Source organism: Podospora bellae-mahoneyi, chromosome 7 (assembly GCF_035222275.1).
Source record: "Podospora bellae-mahoneyi strain CBS 112042 chromosome 7, whole genome shotgun sequence".
Lineage (NCBI taxonomy): Eukaryota > Fungi > Ascomycota > Sordariomycetes > Sordariales > Podosporaceae > Podospora > Podospora bellae-mahoneyi.
Window position 1 is genome coordinate 2,303,106 of NC_085886.1, and position 20,744 is coordinate 2,323,849.

Below are 20,744 nucleotides of genomic sequence, written 5' to 3' on the forward strand. Positions count from 1 at the left end.
TGGGGGGAGGCAAGAGGTGTTGGAGGTGGGGTATACGACTGAGGATGACTTTGGGATGGACGGGGATGATACGATTCATGCGAGAATCGCCAACTATGAGATTCCGGCCTATTTTGGGACTACCGCTGGGTTTCCGGAGTGGAAGAAGGGGGGGAGGAAGGGACGGAGGCAGGAGCCAAGGGTGGTGGATTTGGTTTTTAATGATTTGTAAGTTCTCCTTCCCTGGGAAATGAATGTGTGGATATGGGCCGACAATGGACAGTATCAACGATGATCTACTTGCCGCACTTGGGGGGAACTACACGGCGGACGACATCAAGTTTTACATGGAGCCATCAAACTACACGCTGAGAGACTTCTTGGTGCCATATGTGGAACAAAACTGGCAGGCGGGGATGCCGATGTGTGAGATTTCAGGGAGAAGGCCTCACGTTGGGTGAACGGGGGGGGGCAAAGTTTTATTAAGTTTTTGTGTTCTTTTTTATTTTTTGGGTGACGTTGATGGGAGTGAAAAAGTAGGTACAGAAAAGCTGTGCGAGATATGACTTTGAATTGTGTTAATTTACGGATGGGAAAATCGAAGGAGGACGGCGATCCGGGTGATTATAGACGTGTTTTTCGAACGAAATTTTAGAGCATTGGCTTGGACTGTGATGTGGTGGGGAAATACAATAATGTTTAATGATCATTTGAACAATGAATGCACGGATTTTATCATGTCATGTGTCTCTTGATGACCTAGAGGGCCCATCCCTAGCCAGTTCAAAAGCCTTGTTTTATCGGATATTGGTCATTTCTATCAACATAGTGAAGAGGCATTGGCAACAATCCATCAATGATTTGCCTCCGGACCTTAGTTTTCATCCTCATACAAGTCAGCTATATTTCCTCGGCCATGTCTTGTGTGTCTTCTGACACGGTATCAGACCAGGACTTCTGCCTTTCATCTCGATACATATGTAGCGGTTCATCTCTTCGCGGTGGGATTCTGGTATTGTGGTTGAGATGGAGTCTGCAGTTGTCGACCTTGTCTATTTGATGTGTGTTGGGAATCGCAGGGTTTTTCTAACATGAAGCTCGGGGTTAGTTGGGTTTTGTTTGTGGTATAGGTAGATAGTCTTCGGGATGTTTGAGTGTGGAGGGGATTATGCTAGGTAGAGGAAGGATACACAGGTAGTTATTTGCAAGCTTTGAATGGTGTCCGTTTTATTATTCGTGTTACTATTTTCTCTTTTTTGGGGAGTGTCTATTTTTCTTTACATATTGTTGCTTTTTTTCTTCGCGAGGGTGGGGGCTTGTCTTTCTATGAGTGTTTTTGTGTTCAGAAGACGTGAGTGGTATTTATGTTTATGTTTGACCTTGGCTACTGCATCAGGGATGGTGGTCCTCGGCAAGGCTCGAAGTGAGATGAAGAAACATCAGAGCTTGATATCTGGATAATTCTACTGTAAGTTCTATGTGACTATACGCGTACTCTGATAACGGATAATGTTCAACTGTGGAATCTCATCATGTATATAGAGATCTTCCACCCCCTTTAGGCAGGTGCCTGCCGAGTGTTGAACAGTGGAAGGTGCACCCAATGTCCATCTAATCTGTATGTTGCCTGCCTGCCCAGGTACAATGAGAATTTCGACTGAGGCAGTTGCGATGTTGCTAGGCTGGGAAGGAACAGGACAGGGGCTGCCTTCCATCTCTGGCTGAGTAAAGGTGATGGTCAGGCTGCCAGTCTGGATGGACGTTTCCTCTCTTTGCCGGTGTGCCCCCGCATGACTTTTTCTTTCCCAAGCATCTTCACCATCAATGTACGATCCCTGCCACCGCGCAATACACCATCAAGCGGCCTATTTATTGACAATATAACAGAAATTCTACTTCCAACCACGTCTCTAAACTGAAGCGGAAGCGGGCGTTTCATCCGAGGCAGTCGCCGACAAGCCGAGAACCAGTTTTCCAATTTCCCCAGCACAAGAGCATATCACTTGTTCCTTATCCCGACGCATGGCTGGTCGAATCAACAAAACAGACTGTCCAGACGATCTGCTGCCGTCGAACCGCCATCGTCATCTTCAATGTGTTGATCAGTTCATGTCCTTGGATCAACAACTTGCTCCCCATATGTTCATCCCAACTTTTAACAACACTCCAACTCCATGAGCATCGAATCATGTGAACGGCGTGGCGAGTTGGGCTATCCAAACTGTCATCTAGCTGGCAATGCAGGTCTCGGCGACCGGCAACGGAAAGTGTTAGACATCTGAAAGGATGACACTGAGCGCTCGACGGTAAGGCGTGTATGTACAGTACATACCTGTTCAAACCTTACTCCAGACCGACAGACACTGACATAGCTGCTAGCCCCTGCCTCGCCTCCATCACAAGACAAACCCATTCACCGAGATCACGCCAGGCAGACCGTCCCCACCGGACTACTCACATGTAGGCCGTTTGCCGTTTGAGCTCTTTGCCGGAATGACGTCGCGGCGCGGCAACGGCTCAGCGTCCGTTGGCGGTGACTAGAGAGCGTTTCTTTCGACGTGCCTTTCAACAGTGCGTCATTATAGCGATACTGGGTCAAGGCGGCTAGTGACACCTGTCCGGTCTCTGCCTGGGTTTCCTTGGTACCTGTCAAAGCAGCTGTCAAGCGATATCGCATTCTGAGATGGCATTGATGTGTTTTGGGGCAGATTTCCGGCAACTGACTAACCCCCTAACAGCCTCGACCAGGTCTCGCAGGCAACAAGGCAATACCGGCTCGCGCCGTTGAATGACACGGGGACATTCGGCCTCTGCCACTTTTGCCCGCCGCGCCGACCGTCTTGTCCCTGTCTGCCGTTGTCACGAACACCTCGCTAGCGTCAAAAAAGCTTAACTCATGTTAAACCACAAGCTTGCCCCTGAGCTCCTGCTGCGCCCGTATCAGAGGCTAACAAGGGGCATGCATGGGGAGAACAAAAGATCGTTTCGAACCCGATCATTCGATCGCCACTTTCTCGGCCCTCAATCCCTCTTCCGATACTTGTTCGTTATGCAGTTCAACAGCCAGGTCAGCGGCTAATGCCGGACAATGTGCTCACGATCGAGCTGTATCCTCACCTTTAGCAACGTCCAGAGCTACAGCTTCCAAATTGGATCGTCCCGAGTTTGGCTGCCCATGTTCGCATCGGTTAGGCAGTGCAGCTTTTCTTTCTGCTACCATAGTTCCCGCGTTGGTCATGAGGCAGATGTGGTGGCGGGACATGATCCAGGAGGTCCGGCGGAAACCCGAAGCCTGTTCATTTGGGCGAGACATTTGACGCCTCCCGCTTGCTGACGCTGAAGATGAGAGAATATGTTCCCGGATACTCATTCTACCCCCATAGTGGCCCATCCCACACCGGGACCCGCAAGCGAAACCGACAAGTGTGCGGGTATACAAAGTCGTGACTGGTATTGACTGGTTCGGATGTGTCATTCAGCAAGACATTCTCCTCTTGACAACCCTGTTCGCCAACCTCATTGCCGCCCTTTTCCTTCCCCACCCCTCACAAAGCAACAACATGTCGCCGGGACAGGGCCAGTATTTTCACTAGCACACCCCATGCTTTGCTGCTGTCACCCACCGATCTCGGTAGCACAGATCTCCCTTTAGCTTGCTGTAGTGCTGCTCATCTGTCTACCCATCATGCCATTCCGTTTGTCGGTTTCTGCCAACATGTTGTTGTATGTATGTAGGTAGAGACCTGCCGTGTTAGCAGGGATCGGGTGGAGGATGAGTCGACTTCCACGCGGAGTAAGTGCCGTCATGCACGTGGAAGCCATGTATTCTGGTAAGGTTTTGTATAGTTTCCTGATTTTGGTTCTGGTAGTAGCAGACTCACCGGGTAGGTGGGTGTGTCACCGAACAAGGACTCTCGGAACCACCCAACGACCGGGCGAGGTCTCTGTTGTGGTTTCTCGGGTTCACTTGGCTTGAGACATTTTGTCAATTTGCTATGTGGTCAACCTCCGTCCCCTTCCCCCAGCCTGCCCGCCAACCCAGTCCAATGTGCTGGCACACACAGCAAGTAGCCACAGGGCCTATCATCTTGGTATTATTTGCTCCGATTCGATTCCGAGTTGTGACCAACTGGCCTTTTCCATTTATTATCTATACTCCTGAGAGACAAAGAAGAAGAGTTTGCTGTTGTAAGTTTGGGAATAAGAAAAGAAGGAAGAGAGTAAGGTTGGTACTGCGGAATAAGCGACAGGCAGGTGTGATGTATCCGCTGTTACACTTACACAAGACGACTCACGCGTTCGTTTTCGGCTGTGGGGCAGAGGGGGGTAGGGGGAATAGTTATTACCTACCTACCCCAAGTGTGTGTTCTTTTGCTTTCGGTTTATTCAGGTAGTTTCTTCTTCTTGACCGCTTTCTTGGGTATGGGTTAATCATGGGATTAATGTACAGTATCTTTGTGTTTCCTGACGTTGGGGGGGAGTCAAATGTGTGACCTGTTTTCGTCTTGCAGATTTTTTAGACAGGAAATCTGTAAAAATGGCATGATGGGCAGGTATCGTGATATACTACAGGTGGAGGTTTTATTTCATGGAGGGAGCATTTTTTGAATAGCAGTGCTCCCTGCTTTTTAGATCAGGCAGTTAGTTCCCCTGTCCTGGTAAGCAAAGTACCTGAGGTAGGTAGCTCAGGTTCATTGTGGTTGTGTGGTGGCGGTTGTGTGTGTGTGTGTGTGGGTGGGGGGGGACGACATATGCTTTGCTGTATATGCCATCTGAGGGCAAATGTGGGAATGTATATGTCGTGGGTGGGTTGGGCAACAGTTTGGCCGAGATGGAAAGTAAGGTAGTTATGGGAGTATAAAGTGAGGCGTTTCTCGTTTCAGGAGTGGCGGTCTGTAAAGTGGTTGGGTCGTACATTCTCTCCTTTTTAGGCATTTCCGAGTGGGAAGATCGTGTGTACTATTACTCTGGTTTGTTATTGTTTATTGGTCTCCAGAGAAGGGGAGAAGGCTGGGTTGACCGGTTATTTTGGGGGTGGGGGGAGGTGTTGATCAACCTGTTCGTAGGTAGAGCCAGAAATTTGTGTGTGGGGGGGGATTTAGGTACTGCTAGACACCACATGCCCAAAAGCAAACAGTATTAGAGCGGAAAAGAAGCAAGCTTTCCCCAGGTAAGGTTCATAAAAACTCCCCTCCTTTCCCATAACCGGAACCGACGCAACCTCTTGACACGAACCATTGAGATCTCATCTACTACATACTACCCGTCTGTAGTAGGTACATAAGTGGACGCCACAAAATGTACGAATGACACGATGAACAACGGGGGAGGGGGGCGCTATGCCTCTTCTGTCAGCACTTACAGTACAGATATTAGGCCTCATGCAGCAGCAGCAGCTGCTGCTGATGCTGCTGCCGCCTAGGTGGGTGAGTTGAGTGGCGACGGGACTTTTCCTGCTTGTCTGCAGTATCCGTTGCTTCCGGGTGGTGGGCGAATACCTTGGAGGAAGGAAAACGGAGGCACGTTACATTCCGTGATCCTAGACCTGCCGATTGTTTTCCCAAAACCCTGCGAGGCATGTCTTGGGTGATCTGAGACAGGAAGAGCTGTCCTCGCTCGATTTATTACCTTCGCTTGGAGGCACAACTAGTGGATGCAGGTGTCGGCAGCTTGCACGGTAGGAAGGCGATTAGTGGTTTGCCCCTGTTGAGGTGCATGTCCGTGTGGGTGAGGTTGACGAGGTGGTTTTGGCAGGTGATTGCTTGCCTGGTCCTGAATGCTTTCGTCCATGTGATGAATCTGTTGATTTGATGTGTTTTGATGATGGTTGGTTTGCAAAGCATTGTCACGATGCAAAAGCACAATATTGAGATATACAATTTGTTTTAAATTTTTGAGTATTCTCTTTCTCTCTCTCTCCCACAGCCTCTTTGCAGCGCTCCTTCTTTCTACCCTATATATAAAACCCCTTTGGAAGCGTGTAATAACGCCTGTATTCTAGATATTCTAGACCCTTTTTTTCTCCCCAAAAAGTAGTAAAAGAAGTCTCCAGAAAATCTTGCTTCTCCCCTCGCCATCTTCAAAACTTGAGAAAAACGTGTGTGAGAACGTTTGGTATCTCTCTAGAAATACAAGCAACAATGAGGGAAAAACACCAAAAAGTTCTCAGCCTCGAGTCAAACTCCTTTCTGCGACTTGATACCCCGAAAGCCTAAACAGAGACGCCGGAAAATGACAATGATAAAAATGCTGATGACAAAAAATGCAAGGCAGAATCCATCATGCTTTCCAGCAGTTAAACGCCTCCCTTCTTAAAGGGGAAAAAAAAAGAAAAAAAGAAAAAAAAAGCGCAAGGCCTGGGCTTGTTGTTTGATAAAATACAACTGAGAAGTAAACCGCGGGCCGGAAACAAAAGGTCCAGACCGGTCCAAAAGGTCGAAGAGAAAAAGACGTTGAACAAAGAAAACAAAAAAAGCCGTTGAGATCATTCTCAATTTCGCGGCAAATAGGTGACCGGTGGTGCTAGGGTGCTAGCCGAACCGTTGACGTTGTGTTCGGTTAAACGCTGCCCCGACTCATGCTGACGGCGTGGCGGCGCTTAAGGTTCTCCAGGTCGTCCTCGTAGGCGCTGCCGTCTCCATCGCTCATGGGGCTGTCCCGCTTTCCAAGGCCCATGTCGTATTCGCCGCGCTCGGTAGAAGTGAGAAGCTTGCCGTCGGCGTTGCGGCCCGCCGAGGACATGGCATCCGATTCGGCGCGCGCGTTATTAAGCATGACGGGGAGCTGGCGCCGGCGGGCGTTGATGAACCAGTTGGAGATTTGATCTGGTTGTCAACGGTTAGTGGTGACCATGAACAAACGGTGTGGCGTTACTTACTCATTTGGAGGCCCGTTTGGCGCATGAGCTCCTGCTTCTCATCCTCGGTCGGGTATGGGTGGTGCAAATGAGCGACGAACCAGGCACGAAGCTTATCTGTCGTCTCCTTGGGCAAGTTCCCGCGACGCTTGCGCTGCTTGTTCTCGCCGTTCATGCCCATGCCTCCCAGCTCACCAACGCGCATGTACTCTGGGTAGCCCGAGCCGTAACCACCGGCCGAGAAAGGGGTGCGGTCGAAAGGCCCAACAGAGCTCATTGAGAGCGACTGAACGCGCGAGGGATGGTGGTAGCCAAAGTAGGCGCTAGATCGGTGGTGAGGGGGGTAGCCCTCCCCAGAATTGGAGCTAGAGTGGCCTCCCATGATGTGACGGAAGTTGTCGGGATAATCATCCTCGCTTGAAGGACCACGAATCCGAGGCATCGTCGCCGAGCGCTGATCAAAGTTCATGGTGGGAAGCCTTGGAAGGGTAGGCCGACTCATGTATCGGTCTGAAGATTCGATGGGTGCTGACTCCCTCATGGATGGGAGATTTCGGTGCGAGGCGTAAGGGCTTCTCCGAGATGGGCTCCTCGCCCAGGTCTCGTTCAAGGACCTAGAAGCGATGGCGGGCGACATTCCCCGGCCTCCATGATACTCTCGCTGAGGGCTGGGGTACACTCTTGGGATCTGACTTCCACGCTCATCCCTGTCTTCCCCGACCGACAACCGCCTGCGCTTGTTCTGGTTTGGTGAATGTGTGTAGGAAGGGGGAGTGATGGCGCCAGCTGGGTATCCTGCAACAGGTGATGCTACCGAGGATGGTACTCTGGTGTTGGCGTCTGAAGGCCTCGACTGCATCGAAAGCTCAGGAATCATCTGGTTCTCTTGTTAGCTGACCACGACCACCGAATAAACACTCCCGGGTCAATTACCTGTCGAATCGAGGGAAGAGCAACCCTCTCGGGCTCACTCGGCCTTCTCGAGTTGAAGCCATAATCGGCTTGTCTGTGCTCGTCCCAAGCAAACTCACGCTTGAACGCAGAGTGAGGGGAAGGTTGGGCCATGGCGATCATCGACATGGTGTTGTAGTTTTCGGTTTCTTGTCCGCGAACACGATAAGAGGATGCTGAAGGGCTATATTCCATGTGGAACAAATAGAGCAAAACTGTTTCAGATGCCTGCCACACAGCGAGCAACTTTCTGAAAAAGATCGAAGGCGAAAACTTGGCTGTCTCGGTGATGATATGATGTCAGGAGGTTGGAGAGTTCGGCAGAAGCAAAGAAGTGGTGATGTTTCGAGTCCTGCCGAGTTCAGAATGGGACGATGATGATGTATCGATGCAATGAAGCAGGGAGGTTTGGATGAAAGGGGGCGAGTGATATGAGTCCTTTTGTACAGCGTGCCGGTTGCGTCCCAGGTGCCAGGACCGCCTTCCCAAATCTCGATTTAAGTTGACGATTGGATACAATGGGTTTTGACGCACAGATGGCGTACCCAAATAAAAAAAAATAAAAAAATAAAAAAGCTGCTAGACAAAGTGTCGACGCAGTCGCAACGGCGGGAAGCTTAATTCGAAACCGCTACTATCAAGAAGCGAACAGGTCAAGCTATCCAGGCTAAAAAGGTCAGCAAATTCCCTAGTGGTCTCCGAGAGACATTGGGCGCTGGTTGAGGGAAAACGGTCCGCTCATCGACAGTCGAGGCTTTTGCAGCTTTGGTGAAAGGGCGGAAGCAAGTTTTGAGGAAAGGCAAGGAAGAGGCTCAACGGGAGTTATATTAAAAGCTGGAGCAGGTTGAGATCGTATGGGGCCACCCTAACGCACAACAAGGCCGGGCATGCGAGCAGGGGGGCGAGGATGACATCGACACCAGCCAGGGGGGGGGAACCAGGACAAGCAGCTGCTCCAGAGAGTACGAGTACGTATTGTGGATAGCTGTCTGTACGATACGCCCTGTACTGTAAGTACAGACGGAGCGAGAAACAGAACAAAGACAGACGGGCAGGTCGGCAGGACGGGAGGACAGGGTCAAGGGCAGTTCGGCTGTGGCCCGGTCCTTGGAGCATGGGGTGGGGGAGGGAAGAACCAGTGTGGAGTGTGAGAGCCGGGTTTGCCAGTTGCCAGACGGAGAGCACTGCGTTATTGGGGAAGTGATAGGATAGCGTTCTGCAAGACCGCGTAAGGTCCCTAGTGTAGGGCCTTTTTCGAACAATGTGAGAAACCCCGGGTCCGAAAGACAGAAAACGGACGGTAACAGTGCCATGTAACCCTTCCCTCTGTCTGCTTGCTGTCTGCTGCTGCGTCGGCGGGTCAGGGCCTGCGGCAGCAATGGGGTGGCGTTGCCTTGGTGTGGTGGTTGTGGTGGTGGTGGTGAATGATGGTGATGGTGGTGGTGGGACAGCGGCGAGATTTTCCAGACGGGATTCCTGAAGCTTTGGGAGGTGCAGTTGTCGTGCCGAGGATGGTGCTTCTCCTCGTTGTAGCAAGTAGCAAGGCTCGAGAGAGGGAAGACGAGGCCCATGTGAGAAGGTACTCCGTGCTCCGTGCATGGGGGATTGTACTGTACAGTACCGAGAAACAGGAGCAGGAGACGGGCCAAGTGCTAGAGAGGTAAGGTAGGTAGGTAGGGAGAGGTGCAAGAGACGTTGGCCGACAGGGGTCTTCGCTAAGACCCATGGACAGCCTACTCCCTCCCCGGCACCCCCCGTCGTGGTTTCGGTGGGCCACCCCCAGTCTCCTTGCACGACGGTTGGCGAAGCTAGATGAAATTGCCCGATGGAAGAAGATTCTCTGACAAGGGGATCCCTTCCACGCGTGCCATCGCATCTGCAGACACGCCCTCCCAGCCCAGTGCGTGCACCAATTCACAGTCCACTGCACCACGCCAAGCCGAGCACACGGGAGTTGTGTCCTGTTCGAGCTGCTCGGAGGAAGCGCCGTAGCTTTCCGCTGGGTCCTGCGCACTTTTTGACAACATACCACACTCCCACAGCCATCTCAGCCCTGCCTCTTTTGGTGAATGACAACCCGGGAGACGAACACACTCCCATGCCCGTGGCCGGCGGTGACGTGCGGAACCAGCCCGGCGAGTCTCCTGCAGGAGAACAACGACTGATTGATGAGAGCAGAGCAGAGCAGCAGGGCAGCCCGAGGGCGTGGAATGAAACGACAGTCTTAGCTGACTAGGAACGGTGAAACTTGCCGTTCACGGGCTCACCCACGGCGCTGGGTGCTGTTTGGACTCAACTGTAAGTGATGTGATTAGCTAGGAGCATGGGAATGTGAATCGTAAAATGTGAACCGCAATTCCGAAAGCCCATGCACCGCGTAGTGTGAGGTCATGGCGTGGTGTTGGTGCTGCGGCTAGCAAATTCAGTGGGTGCCTCGGTGCCTGACTGTTATTCGGCGACTGCCTGACTGCTGACGTGATGTGGATTTCAAGTGGTTTCTGCATCCCCAGAAGTTGAGTTTGCTTTTGCTGTCATTTCGATCCCGGTTGACAAAAGTCCGAAAAGCATCGGACTGGAGATAAATTGCTCGCAAAAGGCCGAGTTTGGTGCTGTGAACTGGCCTGGCATTGGTTGGCATCTGGACACTGTCTGCCACTGCAGCCACACTACACTACTGCTCCCTAGGAGCACAGGGCACACTCTGCACAGTGACCTGGAATCCCTTCTGACCGGCCAGAGCCAAGCGCCGGCAGCCGCGACTTTACAACTAGAGCGGGATAATCAAAAGTCAAATGACAGATCAGTAATCTGTTTGCCGCGCCATGATTCAGATCATCGCCCAAATATTAGCACGGGCTATCAAGCCACCCGTTCCTGGCGAAACCTGGCGAGCGAGAGCTGTCACTGAGCAAGAGCCGGAAGTGGGGTGGGGGGGTGGGGGGGGATGCGATCGTAGCTGCCAGATCTGACTTGATTTTTTGACATTTCAAGTGGGGGGACCACCATCAGGCAGGTGAGGCAGGCGGGCAACCTGGAAGCTCGTCATCGAAATTCCAAAGTTCCCTCCTCCTTTGCCTCCCACATTTCATAATCATACCTACCTTATTCCTCACCCCATCGATCACGCCAGTCTCGGCCGGGTCAGCATGCCGTACACGTACACTACACTACAACTACCAACGATCTGCGGGGAGTGCCGTCCCGCCATGGTTTGATAGCAGCAGCCAGGAGGCACATTGTTGGATGGCTGTTGCTTTTGCTCGGTAACGACAGGTCTAGCAATCCGCCATATCACAAACCCCCAAGCCGAGATTGGCCAACTGACGCTATTTGTAGGCACCGAGACGCCTCCTGCAGGTCCCAATCCTCTGGACCTCGAATGAAGATTTCGGGACGAGGTGGTTCAGCTACCATCTGCTTGGGCCGCAGGCAGCTTATCTGGACGAGAGGGGACCGAGGACAGCCGATCTTCCGCGCCGATCGTCACAAGCCATCAAAGTCCAAAAGCCTATCCATCTTACCAACCCAGCCTGTCGGAACAGCCTCCGATGGATGGGAACTGTATTTCCTTCCGCCTTTCCGTCGTGGTGCGACGCAGCGACTCTGTGCGTGCTGCACATCAGACGCGGTCGATGCCTCTGGTCTGAAAGTCTATGTATGTTCATGAAAAGCGTCGTTGTCGACACATGCCAAGTAGAGGTTGTGTTGATTACAGATTTGGCAAGGCGTTCGGGCACCAGTTCGATCAATTAAGGTGAGATTGTGAGACACCCTGGCCATGTATGCCATCGGAACCTGGCGATTGGCTGCTCGGTGAGCCTGTGGGGGTCAGCAACGGTCATGAAACTAATTGCCGGGCTCTGATCTAGATTGCGATTGGTCCCCTCAGATCTGTCAAACCAAACTAGGAAGTTCTCTGGTCAGGTCCCCGAGTGCAAAGCCAACATCCAGACATCAGCACACGGCCCTCCGGATTGCCCATCCGTCCCGGCAATTGCGTGCAGTCCTTCGCCGTCTTCATCGCCGTCTCTCTGGCACCGGATCGACGAGCACTTTCATCAACTGGTGACGGACAAACCACGGCAACGGACCTTGCTACCTTGCTCTGCGGAACCATTGCACACCGGCGACGCGCCAGCCTGCTGACGTTTCAACATCTTATTAATATCAACCTTCTGCCAGGCTCGACTAGCTGCATGACTTGGGCGTCGGAGCTACATTCGAGATGTGCACAGTTAGGGAAAGTGCGTGAAACACATTTAAACCAAGCGCTGTGGAAGAGAAGGCAGAAGGCTACCGCCTGCCCTTCCATGTCACTGTGGAAGTGTCCTGTACAACCGTCTGTCCTCCAGCTCGTGGGAAACCTATGTATCCTCGTGTTTTACACGTCAAGCGGTGAGGAGCTCAGCCGACTCACACATGACACCTGGGGGCCAATCAAGACCTGCGCCAATACTCTGGGCTATCCAGCCATCACACAAGTGTTTAATGGATTGCTGCACAAGACCGGACGGGGAAAGGCAGCGAGTATCCTCATAATATCGACTGCCTCGGAAACCACAGCACATCTACCCCCCAAGACTGCCCACAGCTGCTCGGCTCGATTTGCCATTGTGCGGACGATCGATCTCTGTCAAGCAGTGGCATCTGTGGCGTCTCTCGTGACCTCAGCTGAGGGGGAGGGCTTTGTCATATATATGAAGCAGCAACCGCCCCCAGCTGCACGTCAGTTCCGAAGAGACCACTGCGCCGTGGGCAATCCCCCCGCCCACTACCCAACAACGAACCAATATGGGTTGCACACAGATCGGTGTCCCGTCAGGATGTTGGGGACTGACGCGGGGAAGATGCGATTCGTAGTGGCACAAGCTGGCTGGGCTCTGGCTGCTGACTCCTAGTGTCCTGTATAGAGGTTTCCGGCTTCATCAGACGCGGAGATCTCGCATCCAAGACATTTGCTAGGCCGAATGTGCCAGCACATACATGCTGCACGATCAAGACCATCGTCACTTCAAATACCTGACAAAATGTCCTGTACGCCCCGAAGAACTACAACTGTTCTGGGCGGAGCGTCGTCCATCCTAGTCGACTGGACCACCAACAGCCTTCCCCAACCACCACTACCGCCAACCACCATCCCGATAACACCCCGCCATTGCCGCTCCGATCGGCTAGAATCAACCGAGAAGTTGCTCCACCAACATGGTAGCAGGTGTGAATCCAGGATTCCAGTTCATCCCGCCTGAAGCTGTTCCTCCTGGGCTGCAGGTGAACATTGAAACGGCCTTGATGCTTCACCACTGTCTCTTCACGTACGATGTTTCTGCGCAACAGATGGAGCGCCTACATGGGTCGAGATAGTAGACCTGGCCTCCAATTTCTGGCCGACATTGCTTGGTAAATTTCAACGACACCTTACGAGAAACAGGTCAGGAGAGCCACATATTACATGCCATGTCGTGCAAGCTGGCGAGTTGATCGAGGCTCCGAACACGAAGGGGTTGAAATTCGACTTGCTGCCCAACATTATTGACAGAGAGGCAACTGGTGTTTCCTCGTTCGGTGACGTACATATTCGTAGGTGTATGACAGTAAGCCTATTTTCTGCCGGTACCCCCAAAGGGCAGCTCAAAGTGTGCGGTTGTCGCCCAACGCCGAGGCTTACATTCTCTTTTGGTGAGAGGTCCTTTCGTCTGTCACCTGACAGCACCATGCTCCGCAACCGTCTTTGGAACGAACCACACAGCCAGGGCCCGGCAATCTCGCAAGCGCCATCCCTTCTAGGACAGGCGCGAGGCTATTCCGAACCATGTCGTCCCCGTGTCGTCCCCGGGTCACCCCCGGGTCGCGTCCCGCTTCGTCCCATCTTATGGCCGCTCAGTCAGCATCGTGACGGGCAACTGCGGGTGCTGGATTCTTGCGCAACAATTTCTGGAATGGACAGGGGAAAAGACGCGATGTCTGACCCAGGGGGGCTCGCCAAGAGGAGTTAGGGAAACAAAAGTCAACTGGGGAGGGCATTGCCCGCACCAGGGGTACCCCTGATTTCGCAGACAGACCGGGGTGCCGCTCTGTACGGTACGGTAATTCAAGTGTAATAATACAGATGATGACACTTTGCGCAGGATGGACAACGCGGACACGCGGACAAGCCAGCAAGAAACCCCCGCTCGGAAGGTGAGCAAGACCTGACTCTCTTTGCCGGATCATCAACCGCAGCAACCAGTAGTGCTCCGACCCCCGAGCCGGCCAAATCTGGACATTGATACATAAGGCCCGGCGCCCACATCCCGGCCTGTCAATGCTTGTCATTGACCCTGACCGGGGTTACAGAGAACGATTTACACGGGACAGTCTCGGCGATCCTCTCATCAGCAAGCTCACTGACATCAGAACCGGTCACGGGGAGGAGCGCATCCGATGGTTTGAGAATCTGGGTGCAGCATATGCATCTCTATTCCAAAGGCATTAATCGAACAATCGATCTTTTTCAGCTTCCCAAGATCGGGCCACTGCAGCCGTCATTGGCCAGCTGTGTTCGGAGAAACCATAGCAGTTGATTACCACGCCAAACCGATGACAAGGCGTGGGGACAGCAAATGCATCCTTGTTTGGGCCGAGTTGTCAACTTTACGGATATTGATGAGAGCAGCAAAATCAGCAAACAGGCACGCCCCTATGCTACCGTAAGGATCTCACGGTGTTGCGGGAAATCTTGCCGTCTAGTGCCCCCCGCGGCTCAACCCTGGGGCAAGGCTCAGACGGCATAGTGCTCCGTCCCCCAGGCTCTTTCCAACCTCACCCAACATATCATGACATCAGCCGTTCGCCGGCCACCGACGGGTAGCTACAGAGGCCTTCGATAGGACGAGAGAAGCGGTTGTGGGATCAAGTCGCACAAAACATGCGACACTCTCTTCCGCCATGCCACAAATGTCACCGCCGCCGTGGTCACGGCCAAAAGAAAAAGGAGACAGGAGCTGAGTCCGAAACTCCCATCCCGTACCGTGGCCAAGCAATTTTCGTCGCTGGTCTTGCCGGTACACAATGCGCTTGCTTGACACGTTGCCCACGGTGCTGGAACGCGGGACCGAGTCGGTGAAATATTATTCAGGCATTCTCTATCTATCATGCTCTTCTCAGCCGCCCGTTAATAAGCTCGTCTCCTTTTTTTTTTTTTGCTGCCTTCTTGTCCAACCCCACGAGTCCATACGATGCTACACGACCTCTATTCCGAGCAGGATTCCGCCGCCACCGATGCCTTTTTGTCTTTCAGCTGGAGGGAAAGCGTCCTAGGTGAAAGGATGACTCGTTGATATCTGGTACCTGGCCAAAGTCTGGAAAAGCGCTGCCTGAGCCAGTCTGTTGGCTATCCTCGCCCGCCTGCCTTGGAGATGGTTCCTGCAGGAAGCGCAGCGCAGGCAGCGCGGACTGTTAATTAATATATCTGACATGTACAGGGACTGCCAAGGACTGCCAACTGCCGCACCAGAGCTACGGCCGTGTCGAGGAGAAAGCTATGCCAACCGGTCCAGCCGAGCCTTGCGGGAGGACTCGAGAAAAACCCGTCGATGCCGTTATTGTTCATGAGGGTGACTTGAACGGGCGGTGAAGCGGTTGTCAGCTTGTCTTCGGTGGTGAATATCAACAAGCCAGTATAGGACGGAGTTTGCCGAGAGTCATCGTTCTGCGTGTCTTCCACAAAAGGATCGTCCCTCGGACGGACACGTGGACTGGTGAGGGCAGCACCACACTTTTCTTCTTGTCTAACAGGTCCCTGTCAACAGCTTCCTTGCTCCTGATACATGCGGGAACGGGATTCGGGAAGATTTGGAAGGCAAAATAAAATTCGGCGATAACACAAGATAGGGGCCCCCTGATAATGAAATTTGGGTGCGGCATTTGGGAAGACCTGCTCAAAACAGTGCAGCTCCTCCGTCACTGTCGTCTGATGTTCTCCGCAAAAAGCCCTGACTACATTAGCTCAACCCCGGTCCCCGAAGGGACAGGGTTCTGTGTGTATGATGCCTTGTTCGGAAGGACAAGTGGAGGTCATGGTTCGATGGCATCCCGAAGATGCAGCATCCTTGGAGGATTTCCTGGGCGGCGAAAATGGCATACCTGGCTTGCGTCAGCAACAAGGCGCCGCTCTTTTTTTCTTCTGCGTTCGCTGCGGACTGCAGCTTTCCATATTGATGGCCCCGTCTTTTTGTATTAAACTTTCGGGGGGGGTTGAGAAAGGGAAGCAAGAGCCCAAGCCGGAAGATGCACACGACGACGGATCCGGAGCGACGGCGGTACACTCCGGCTGGCCGCCCCATGCCCATTATACGACCACGAGATAGGCGCGGGAGACTGCAACGAAAAGAAAGGTTGTTGTGAGAACACGCCAGTCCGAATACATAGGCAGTTTAGCGAGCGAGGTGGGCTTTGTTTTTTTCTTTTTTTATCTTACTGTACACACAGTAACACATGCTTGAAGGTTGGGGGAGGATCAGCAAGATCTCGGCTACGACGCTGGTGGTGACGATATGACCTCCTCTTCTTGCTTGGTCTCTCCTTCCGTTACCCCTTGCTGCTCATCAACCGCGGAACCAAGAGAAGGACCGCCGGGCGGCCGTTGACCGAGGTCCTTCCGAGTGGGAAAGGAAAAGAGAAAACCCAACGGTGGTAGGTGGTGGCTCGAGTCGTGGCTGGCTCACCACGAGGTAGATAGTAGGTCATCCACCATTCATCATTCCTCCTTCCAAGTCGGGACAAGAAAGCATCGATTTGTCAGGCGGGCCTCACGGGGACATGCGGGACCTTTTCTAGTGTCCTATGCTAGAACAAGTTTAAATTCTGGGCCAAGGGAATTGTTTCTCCTCATATCACAAGCTTGTTTGTGGAGAAGGTAGGAATGGGGGGGGGGGGGTGTTGACTCCGCAAAAGTTGAGCATGACACTTTTGACAGCAGCAAAGAAAGCTGTCAAGTTTGACAGTCGCCAAGCGGTTGGTCCCTACCCCTGACGCCGCCGCCGGCATGCTTTTAGAGTGGGGGGTGGTTTTTGACCGTTGTAGCAGCAAAAGAAAAAAAGGAGGGGAAACAGACAGGGCAACTCTCGGCTTTCTTGGTAATTTTTTCTTTTTCTCCACACACTTCGGTTGATGGGGGAGGGGGGGCTTTCACGTGTGAGCGGCAAGATGAGAGAGAGAAAGAGAGAGAGAGAGAGAAGGACTCCACCGAAGCGGGTAGTTTGGCACATGCTCGGCATGTTCGTTCGTTCGTTCATTCGATCGTTCGCGTGTGGGAGGGTGAGATGTGAGCTCGGCTTTTCAACAAATTTATTATTACTGGTTCCAGATTCGAGGATGGATGGCGTCTGGGTTTTGTTGGCGGTGGAATTTTGTTGCTTTCGTCGGGATCACCATGACTCTTTCGCACTTGCCTTTTTCTGCTCTGTCCTCCGCCCCAACCGATTTTTGGCGTAAGGTGCTCGAATCATGGGTTGATCGATTTCTCTCTCGCTCGGAGTACGGGGTTTTGACTGGTGAGTTGAATCCCTTTTTCAACGCCGAGAGTTCCGGGGAGTGGGTTTCCCTGCCTTTTTTTTTTTTTTTTTTGTTTTTATGGAGGGTATCGTCTTATTCGTATGTATATACGGTACAGTATAGTACGGATTGGGAGTAGGTTGTCATTCCGAATTTTTGCGCGCGCAGGGGGAGATATGGGGGTAGTAGTGTAGTAGAAATGTTGCTGCTACGGATACGCAGGACATATAATCTCTGTGGTGCACGAAATATAATGAAATTTTATAGGGATGGTAGCAGCGTCGGGGGTTTTTTCTTTAGAGGGGTGGGGGAGGGACTGTAGTGGGAGAACTGTTTTGTTACACAGTACGTTGGGAAATGCTACGCTTGGTGGTGATGAGGATGAGATGGCATGACGGGTTTGTTGTGGTGGTTATGGTTATGGTTATGCTTATGCTTATGATTATGGGACGTATAATGCACAGAAGGGGGTCACAACGGTCTTTTTTGGCGGCGGCGGTGGTGGTTCTGGGGTGGCGAGGCGGGGGGATATACATACATACACGGAGGGAAGGTCTGGTTTGGGTAATAAGCTCGCCGTGTCATTTTTTGGGGGTGTGTTTCGACATGCGATCCCCACAACATCCCTGGTATGAAACGTGCAATCGTCAAGCTGCCAAACGACGGCTGGACGGGTGATGATGATGATGGCATGGCATGTGTGTATTGTTCCAAGCGAAGGGGACAGAAGGGATGACATGACGGAGGTGTCTGTGGGTTTTACTGGGGGGTGAGGGGGGTTTATAGGACGGTATGGTACAAGGGGTTTTTCGGCGGCGGCGGCGGCTTTGACATGTTCGGTTCGGGGGTGTTGATGTTTTAGTGTTGCTTGGTCCATGCGTGTGTGTGCGGAGGAACCGACCTGTCAAAAACACATGCACAAAATTGATGAACCAAGATCTATGTAGGGGGTGTCTGTGGTTTGAGCGGTCCTTGGCTCCAGATTGCCTGCTTGATTTGGGGTTTTTGGTCCGCTCTCTCTCTCTCCGTTGTTGTCGTTCGTCCGGTTCGCGGGTTTGTTGTATGAATGCCGGTTGGTGGGTTGGGTTGCAGTTGGGGGGGGTTCGGTTCGAGAAAGATGTTGATGCTTGATGGAGGAGAAGGAGTCGAGAAAGGTTCTGAGTGGGGGTTCGGGAGGAAGGGGAGGCGAGGTGTGGCCTTGATTCAGGGAGGCTTATCACACCGAGTGATATAGGTACGGTACGCGGGGGAGTTGATGGGTTGGAAGTGTCAAATTCATGGAAGGACCCCTGATCAAAAATATTTGTTCTATGCATTCTGGGGGCTAAGGCATTATCGTGGCATTGCACACTGTGACTACCATCGTCGGCAGTGTGGTTTTTGTTTTGTTTTCCTCATTTTTATTGATGCACACCAACAAGGCATGAGGGAAACAAGTAAAATGTGACAAGATCACCTTGAGAGTGATTGGATCTTGCGAGCGAGAGACAAGAAACGTTTCTTCCCGTTGATTTTCATTGCTTTTTTCTTCTGTTTGCCTTGGTTTTGGCCAATCTTGGATGAGGGGTGGCAGGATTGCCAGGATTGACTGTTTCAGGGTTAGGATGGAGGAATTTGCTTAGGGTTGGAGGATGGGAAAGAAGCAATTCTCGATCATGGAACAGTGCGAACTCCCCTTCCTCGTGCAGTAGGGGGGTGGGAATCGGGAACGCCAAGACTAGGAAGGAATGCGCTAGTGTGCAGGTTGTAACTTTAACTGGACCGCTGCCAGAAATGTTCACTGTTTCCCACTGGGAATGGGGGAAAGTTTGTGAATACCGGTGGGGGAGAGAGTTGCATGACGCCATGGTATGCCTGCTGGTTTACATTGGCAGCGGGATGGCGCGCGACCATCCCCCCCGATAGAAGGCGTGGTGTATGCACCAATCGATCGGGGTTTTGCTCCAGGGATGTTTGATAGGTTGAAAGGGAAAAGACGAGGCGTGCGAGAGAACGGTCGAGGCTGCGCCAGGTGGGCTTTTAGGGGCTGGGCAAAAGTGCATCACGCTGGGGGTTATTACATATCGATGTGATGGGGAGGCCGGTGGAGAGAACTCTTGGATCGAAAACAATCCAATCCAAGGGATAGCGAGTTGGCAACGACAAGAAAGAAGGAAAGAGAGAAGGAAAATGTGTCGAACCGAACCAGGAAACGGTATATTAAATCCATCCCGCTCAGTGTTGAGTCTCTCGGCGGCGGCGGCATCATTGCCCTGTGTGGTAAGTGGTTTAGCGAGTAGGGAGTGCCGCCGGTTGCTGATGGCGGTTGGGAAACGAAATACCGGTACCGGTAAATGCGAGGTGTGTGTGTGTGTGTGTAGAACAACAAAAGATGGCAAAAAGACCGATCTCGTTTGGGGGGTATAACACGAGTCGGGATATAGTCCGGGTCTCCCTTCTCTTCATATCGTTACAGTACATCACTGACGGCAAAGCCAAGATTTTGCAAGCATGGTAAGGCAATATGTGTCCGGATGGGTTGGTGGCATGGCATGGGAGAAAGAAACCGCTCACTTTGTTCAAGATGCATCGGTTGCTACCGCCGCTTATACACAGCTGACACTGACAGCATGTGCTAACATGGCGGTTTGATATTGAGCCGGTTGGACTAGCTGGCGCGCCGGCGGCTTGTCTCTCATATATTGCGGAGTTGACAGCCGAGCACCAGCACCAAGCGACGTGTGCCCACTGCCCAAGACCTCGAAAACCGGGTTCGCGAGGATAAAACAGCAAGAAGGACCGTTACGTCCGGCTGTTCGGAGCCGCCAGGGTTGCGTTCTTGGGAGGTGGTTGTCGAGTTGTTATTGTTTGTCCAAGGTAGAGTTGGCCCTTGGCAAGAAAACGCGTACACTGATTTGTGCATGGCAGTTGAAGTGATTGTACCTTAACCAGCTTGGCTCTCGGCAATACCGTCGTCACTCGCGGAGAATTTATCTTGTCTACGACGGTATCGATATATGAAGGGGTTGTATCAGCCATTGGTTCGGGTCGTTTGGGTCTGGCTCGCTTTTTGTTCAGGACCTGCCTGCCTACTTTGGTAGGTATGGGAGCGGTGAAATTGAGGTCCTTATTTCCCTCGTCTTCCTTGGTTTTGTGAATGGCGGATTTTGGACGAGTGTATTCGTATGCCTCCTCCTGTCAGTGACAAGGCTTTAAGCACAAGTTCAAAGCCACATTCCTTCCCTACCTACTTTCAGAGCTTGTTCAGGCCGGGGTGGCTAGCGCAACCCACCCCGAAAACCTGCCGGGGAAGGGGATCGATTGGTGGATTGAAGTGATGGAAGAGGTCTGGTTGGACCGGGTTTCTGTCCGTCCCGCCCCCCGGAGGAGGGCATGTTCAAATTCACATTCCCATCATTCACGTCTCTTTCTCTCACTACGATGTCTG

General features: G+C 52.3%; 2 protein-coding genes across 2 annotated transcripts; one reads left to right on the plus strand and one right to left on the minus strand.

The window, feature by feature from the left end:
- Nucleotides 1-55: 55 nt before the first annotated feature.
- Nucleotides 56-594, plus strand: QC761_0108640 (uncharacterized protein; the record flags this gene model as incomplete). Its single annotated transcript, XM_062873198.1, has 2 exons — nt 56-207; nt 263-594. 2 exons carry the CDS (start codon nt 56-58, stop codon nt 438-440), a joined length of 330 nt encoding a protein of 109 aa, XP_062728454.1. The 3' UTR covers nt 441-594.
- A 5,323-nt stretch (nt 595-5,917) lies between these two features.
- Nucleotides 5,918-9,126, minus strand: CUP9 (homeodomain superfamily). The gene is made up of 3 exons (XM_062882414.1): nt 7,769-9,126; nt 6,857-7,712; nt 5,918-6,803 (listed from the first exon to the last, which is right to left on the minus strand). The coding sequence occupies exons 1-3, from the start codon at nt 7,979-7,981 to the stop codon at nt 6,538-6,540; spliced, it is 1,335 nt and encodes a 444-aa protein (XP_062728455.1). The 5' UTR covers nt 7,982-9,126; the 3' UTR covers nt 5,918-6,537.
- Between the last annotated feature and the right edge of the window lie 11,618 nt (nt 9,127-20,744).

Coding starts and splice junctions, on each gene's coding strand:
- CUP9 (XM_062882414.1), bottom strand. CDS start 7,981: ATGGAATATAGCCCTTCAGCATCCTCTTATCGTGTTCGCGGACAAGAA. Junction 7,713..7,768: donor CTCTTCCCTCGATTCGACAG/GTAATTGACCCG, acceptor CAAGAGAACCAG/ATGATTCCTGAGCTTTCGAT. Junction 6,804..6,856: donor CCAAACGGGCCTCCAAATGA/GTAAGTAACGCC, acceptor GTTGACAACCAG/ATCAAATCTCCAACTGGTTC.